This window comes from Physcomitrium patens, chromosome 6 (genome assembly GCF_059467195.1).
Source record: "Physcomitrium patens ecotype Gransden chromosome 6, ASM5946719v1, whole genome shotgun sequence".
NCBI lineage: Eukaryota > Viridiplantae > Streptophyta > Bryopsida > Funariales > Funariaceae > Physcomitrium > Physcomitrium patens.
This window is the reverse complement of record NC_143415.1, coordinates 18,798,313-18,805,366: the sequence shown is the minus strand read 5'-3', so window position 1 is coordinate 18,805,366 and position 7,054 is coordinate 18,798,313. Positions and strand designations below refer to the sequence as shown.

Sequence of the window (7,054 nt, the reverse complement as noted above, 5' to 3'; positions counted from 1 at the left end):
CTCGATAGAGATGTTCGATTGAGTTCCATTATGGTGCAATCTTTTGTGTACGAGGGCTAGTTGTTGCCAGTTGCTGGAACTAGGAGGGGTGAGCTTTTCCAAGGGCTTAAGTTGTGTGGTCGTGCTGAGAAGAAACTTTATTGATTATTGCGGATTCTGCTATCCAACACAACAGTGGGCAGCATCGACATGTCCACAAGAGCTTAAAGAAGATTTTCCATGTCCACCTGAGTCAGTCGTTATCACCTGGACACTGATGGTTGCTGCAGCAGAGCAACTGGAGCTGCAGGAAAAACAATTGCTGACGTTGTGTACCCATACATTCTCAGATTCAAGTAAACAGGGCTCAGGTATTTAAAAGCATGGAATAGACGGACAAACTTGTACCTCGCCCTCAGAGGGTGCAGAGAAACAACAATGTGAGGAGACAACAAATCACTGCGAAGAAACAAAATGGCAAACGTCGTTGACTCTGCGTTAGGTCAACTTTGTCATTATTGAATTTTACATGAAGCAGCACCTTACATCCCGCACCTGGTGATGTAGGAAGAGTCCATTGAAGAATTCACTGGCAATATGAGTGAATTCCTCGTTTTTGAGCACTAGAAAGGATTTCAAACATCAAGTTAGGCCACCTCTCAGCAGCTCAGAACATTCTGGAACCCATGTAACAGTGCACACTTGAGAGACTCCTCCCTCACAATCATCTTCTACTTCTAGGTGGTGTCGAAAGGTGACCTACTGGTTTAAGATATTGTGTCTCCATATATCTTGCTAAGTGAACAGCTGTGATGATACTCTTGCGAAAAAAATTGGTAGTTCACTGCATGTTATAGCTTTAGATACTTATTCAAATCTAATTTGATACTCAACATACAGGTAGAAAACTATGTGAAGGATCGTTTGTTGCAGCATTGCTACTCACCAATTACTCTCGATTATGCATTCACTGCTATTTGGAAAATTTCAAGCCTGAATCAGGCGAGCTCATAGGATCGCACGAACATTTGTGCTTTGCCATAAGAATGGATGTAAGAAAATTTGATGCTCTGTCCGGGCAGAAGGGTCTCAGACCAGTTGGGAAGAACGTAGACGTTGCCACTTTCGTGCACTTTAGATAGCCCCCTCAACGGACCATATAACTTGTGCACAACCAACTCTGCACTCTTCAATGGCCGGTTGGACTTATTCACGACTTTGCCAGAGAATTTGAACGACTGTTTGCCGTTGTGCACAAACTGGTCCACCAACATATGGATCACCATCACCACCTGAGCTCCCTTCCTGGTATTGCGATGGTTCGCTTGCATTCTCCGGTTGCTGTAAATCCCAAGGCCTCCATCAAGATGGCGCTGGCCGTTTACTTTTCATACATGACCAAAAAACAACATCAATATTCGTGACGTATGCACAAGATGTTTGTTTACTTATTCAATAACAACAACAACAAAAATAGTTTTAGTAAGTGAGTTAAAAGTCTGCAATACTGCGAAAATTGCTTGCTCCGAAAGGCTGAATTGATCAGTTTAAGTCCTACCTTGGAGAATGCCTGCAACTCCGTGGTTAACTCCATCGTCATTGTAGCCTTCGATCAAGTACGCCAATAAACCAACCAGGGGAGCTGTATTATAAAGGGCCGGTTCAGCCATGGCAAAATTTTGCCGAACATCTTGGTATAAATCATTCTGGTCGGGGCCGCCCACGATGCCGCCTTCCAGAACGAATGGATTAGGATCTGGGACCAAGTAAAATTTACCATATCCTTTCCTGCAACCCACAGGGCCATCAATGGAGGCACCTCGGTGGTGCACGCGTAACGGAAAATTGGAACCGAAGCCTATCATGTAGCTTTTGCCTCTGCTGTTCTTACCCAGAATGTAATCTACTTGCTGCTTGGCTGCCGCGAGCATCTCCCTCGTTGTGACAGAGGATATGCAGTGCTGAGGATTCTGACCAGCCGCTGCATAGTAATTTGAAGCAACGGACAGCAAGAAAGCAGCACTGGTCACATACTGCATATTGTTCCAATATTGCGTCCAAAACATTCCATCTGCATTCAAAGCCATCCACTGTAGTTGTCACCAAGAATTTATTGACAGCATTACGCAAAGAATTAACTGATTCCATGTACTGAGAGGTGTGCCATATCTGCTAAAATAATTTACCAGGACTCTTGGTAAGTTGTTTCCCATGGTTCTTCTGCAACGCTGCACACAGGAAGTACTCAGCTTTGGCCTGATATTGCTGAAGAATCTCAGTATAAGGCCCTGCATTGCCATCTAACAGTACCTGCCATCAGCACGGCAACCTACGTTAGGAAATGAGTTGGTGTTTCAACAAGTTTCAGTAGATATGCAATTGGAAAGCTTCCAAGTGGTTCTGCTGGGTAGATAGTGCTTCGTATCCAAACCTTCGTCGCCTTGACCTGGACACCAACAAACTTGTTATCCCAACTGAACAGATCAAGGGCCCATCCTACTCCTCCCAACGTGTCGGCATTATCCACAACGTATCTCAGATATCGAGTCTCGTTTGTGGCGTCATAGAGCCACAGAGCTGCCCACAGCAGTTCATCCTGGATTGGAATCATACAAACCATTATGTCAATACAGATCCTATCACTCATACTTTGAGGATCCATATCATAAAAACTCTTTTATGGATCTATCTTTGTCTTGGCATCAAGAGACATCAAGACTTACGTAGTATCCACTCCATGATTTGTAGTAGTTTTGGGCTATTGGAATGCTCAAGTCATATGCACCTCGATAGGTGTCCGCAAATGCAAAGAGCTGCAAAGAAAGAAACAACACAGAAATTGAGTTCAGTGAAATGTTAATTGCTTGCATCGCAATTGGTTTCTATTCGAACTTGTACAGGTATGTTTCCCGATTCAAAGGGCTCTAACATCCGCAATCTCCAGGGAGTCTCTGACAAAGGACTTGTACCCTCCAGTTTCGCATCATTATTTGAAGGGTGAGGATCTTCCATTACCTGGCGAGCATGGATTAGAAGCGTGGCGGAGTAACGAGAATTTGATGGCTTGAAGACGATCGATGCAGCAGCCATAGCAGCTGCTGTCTCTCCCGCTAGGTCGGATCCCGGATGCTCGGCGTCGATCTTGTAAGCCTTGCGTGAGGTTGTCATATGCTCTGGTTTCATCCAGCAGTAGTGGTCGGAATCTCCGTCTCCCACCTTGTCCACCAAAATTGCAAATGAAACCTTTAATTACTACTCTGAAAACTAGAATGGTTGGATTGTACTGCCTTTAAGAAGCACGTCAGGAGAATGGATGGGACTGTAGCAGTACCTCGCCCCAGAGAACATTTTCCTCAGGATGGCATTTGATAAAGTAATCAGTACCCCATTTGATTGCCTCCAGTGCATGATCGAGCTCACCAGCAGTCTGCAGCTCTTCTCTGAACTGAATGACATTCCAGGAGAGCATGGTGATGGTGAATGCCATGGGAAGTCCGTACTTCACATTGTCGCCAGCATCATAATACCCGCCCGTAAGGTCAATCTGCCAACGAAGGATAACACGGCTGATGCATACTGATAAAAAAAAAATTAACACAAAATAATCGCACAATATATTAGCAGAGGCATTCTAACAACCGATCGATCATCGGAATAAAATCTATTTTCTCCGAGAACACGCCATTTTACCTCGTGGGAGAGGGGCGCATGAATACATAGCACTTGTAATCAAATAGAAGGTCGGTCCATGAACCAAAGATTACAGCGAAGTAGGAGCTCACGGTTAAGAGATTAACTGGAGAGTGCATTACTCATACTTGCAACAAAAAATGCTGCAGTTCATTGTACCATGTGTTGATGGAAACTTACGACGATCTACTTGGGACACATCTGTGTAGAAAGAGGAGCTTCTCTTTACCACGATAGGACAACCCCTTCCTCGAAGAACAAATTCCTAACCCGCTCCCTCAACAAGTCTACCGGTCGGTAAAATTATTGTATCATTCTGAAGAACAAGAACTTACATCTTGCTCTAGACCGTCGCTCATGCCGGAATCTCCTCGCCATGTGACGCGCTGCGTGGGCGGCAATTTCCCAGACCTCTGAGCTTCAAAGAATTTCAGCGACTTCTCTAAAGCATTCCTATAGTCCAGCCTCCCCCCGTTGGCTTGCACTACTTGTCCAAGCACAGCTCCACAAGTACAGAAATGCAATACTACTGCAACCACATAAAGCCATCCCAAAAAATTTACTCTCAACTCCTCCATGACCCTCTTCTCTTCACAACGAGTCACCAATACGGGCAACACCATGACGCTGGGTGTCAAAGGCCCATGCTTGTCTGCAAGGTGACCTCCCCTCCCTACACTAGCCACCTCCCTAACAAATCCATAAAGATGGTCCTCCGATTTGAAATACTGATCGCCAGAACAAAATTGTACCACTCAAGCCTAAAGACTGCAAACAGTTACATGAGTAGATTTCCGAAGTCGATTGCCATGCCGCCTATTACCAACGCACTTCCGCGTTCCCCACAATCAACGCACAATGCGATGATTCCAGGTCATCTGACCGCTCCAGAGCTCGAGTCAACGTCCGCAAGTAGCATACGGTCTATACCACACCCAGCTCCACACCGTCAAAAATGTAACCCAGTTACCACACATACCCCTCGAGCTCATACAACTTGCTTGCGCAGTGTATATCATCAAGACACCAGTCGAAACTGCGCCAAAGTCGACTATGCCTTGGATACGAGCTGATAAGCCTCGAGAGTGGCTGTTAATTGCACGTCATTCCAACGCAAGCACACACTCACGACTCCGTCAGGTAACCCGAGATCGGGCGCAGCACCAAGAATATGCAGACGCTAGCGAGAACTGTCCTTTCACACAACCCGTATGGCAGGCGCAAGCGGGAATGTACAGCCTTTAGTGATGAATGTCAATGGTATGGGAGAGTTGTGCAGCAACAGATGGAGCAGCACAAAAACATCGCCTCCTGTTTGATCGACTCTGGTCCCTTCTCACCACACTCGCGCAGGTGAGGAGGGGCGAGAGCGATTTCAAGGTCATTTAGCTGAACACGACGATTCTGGCCAGTTTTGAGGTTTCTTGGAGTGGCAAAAGGATGAAAAGAAGCAGAAGCAAATTAAAAAACATGCCCCCTGCGAATGGGGTGTAGCGTGACTGTCGCCGCCGCGTGATCGTAACCCTCTGGAATGAGGTGTAGCGTGATGGTCGCTGCCGCCGACGCGGACGATGGGGAGTTACCAGACTGCGCCGATGTTCACGACCAGCTTATTAGTCTACCCTTTCGAGGTGGTGCGTCAACAAATCAGTCCAGAACCAATTCATTCAAACGTGTGGGGTTAATGAATGTCTGATCTGCGGCCGGCGAGTGTATTACTCCAGTTTTGGAGCGCTCCAGAATGAACTCCATTATGAACGCATCTCCTACAGTCTGAATATGTGGCCTCAAATCGTTTGTAAATCTTGGCGCCTAGCAACTACTTTGTGATAATCCAGACCAAATCATATTCAACTCTTGTGCTGATGTTGAACGGGCACTGTGTTGTCCCAATAGTAAATTTGTTTGTACGCCGTGAGTGCAGAACAGATGAGTGTGTTATTACAAAAACATGCAAGCCACGTGGATTGCTGGAGTTATGATAACTTCATCATATGGTGGGGATGTAAACATTCCATGACAGACTGAAAAGTAACTTTGCACCACCTGGTCTGTTAAACCTGGGCAGAGCGGTTCCCCAAGCAGGAGAAAATATTTCGACATTTCCAAAGACCAAAAAATGTCGCTGCATCTTCTTGCCTTCTGGCTAGTCTATTCACCAGCGTCTCAACCAACCACTTCCATTGCTGTGTATGAACTCACAGATAATTGCGCCACTGCCTTTTTAAAAGGGAAAAAAAAAAAAAAAAAAAAAAAAAAAAAACACCTCATCTGGAAAAACACAATAGCCAGAATCATAAGCCATGCCCCACAAATGTGTGCGAGTGTGTACTCATGACCACGAATGAAACCCATAATTAATTCCCGCATCACTCCAACTCCATGACACTGGGGCACGCCAACAACAAACTCCCCTCGCTACCTATATAGTCAGAAGTAGAACCACCTCAGTCGCAAACATCACTGAAAAGCTCTTCTTCTTCTCTCTTACCGACCTAACAAATCCCAATGCGAGAAAAAACATATCCGCAAATGGAACTAGGCTAATCAAATCAAAGCATCATTCTCCGCTAGGGTTTTAAGAACGACCACAACAGCTTCCAGTAACGAACTCTAAAAGAAACCATAGCATGGTCAACATCATCATCCTTATCATCATCATCATCATCAGAAACGAAATAACACCAAAAGAACATGAACCCAGCACGGATAATTGAAGAGGAGCTAAACAGAGCCCCACGAGTAGGACAGGCAAGTACACTTGGCTGCAATACGTGTACGATACCTACATGACAAAGAAGGAGTAGGAGGAAACGGGAGTCCTGATCCCGATCCCGATCACGAACGACGACGGTACAACAAGTGGTATTAAGGAGGCGAGGTGGGGTGGTGGTGGTGAGGCCTACGAATGGCCATGCTCGTAGGAGCGGGGAAGCTTTTCACCGCGCTGCCTGAATGGACGGGAGCGGGGGCTATGGTGGTGGGTGTGTCCATTGACGGCACACACACAAGCGAGTACAGGGGATGATGAAGCAGACTCAACGCAGGAGGAGGAGGGGGATCTTGTGTCCCGTGCTGCGAAGAGGAGGAGGCGCAAAGAGTGGAGGACATCAAACAAGCAAGAGGTATAGGTATATCATCTAGTGCCTCTCTCAAGAACCGCTATCACCATTGATGGTCACTACCTCCTTTTCATCCCACTTGAGGCTGACTTTGATAGGGTTTTGGTGCTGTTGAGATGATTAAATGTAGCCGGCACTCTTTGTAATATTTATTGCAGACTACAGTAAATATCATAGTTATAGTATTTAGAGTCTAGTGGAGAAGTACTGTTTATCCTGCTTGCTCCCTACTGCGCCCCGTGCCTGCCGCCAAACAGACGTCG

General features: G+C 46.1%; 1 protein-coding gene across 2 annotated transcripts; it reads right to left on the bottom strand.

The window, feature by feature from the left end:
• Positions 1 to 454: 454 nt before the first annotated feature.
• On the bottom strand, positions 455 to 5,237 carry LOC112283136 (endoglucanase 11). 2 transcript variants are annotated; one of them, XR_016503468.1, is made up of 9 exons: positions 4,005 to 5,237; positions 3,311 to 3,523; positions 2,995 to 3,195; positions 2,703 to 2,792; positions 2,411 to 2,575; positions 2,166 to 2,289; positions 1,871 to 2,050; positions 1,538 to 1,767; positions 455 to 1,363 (listed from the first exon to the last, which is right to left on the bottom strand). XR_016503468.1 is itself a non-coding variant. In XM_024521489.3 (8 exons), exons 1-8 carry the CDS (start codon positions 4,290 to 4,292, stop codon positions 978 to 980), a joined length of 1,980 nt encoding a protein of 659 aa, XP_024377257.1. In that variant the 5' UTR covers positions 4,293 to 5,237; the 3' UTR covers positions 455 to 977. The 2 variants fall into 2 exon arrangements, 1 of the variants encoding a protein (XP_024377257.1); XM_024521489.3 differs by having other exon boundaries at positions 1,538 to 2,050.
• Between the last annotated feature and the right edge of the window lie 1,817 nt (positions 5,238 to 7,054).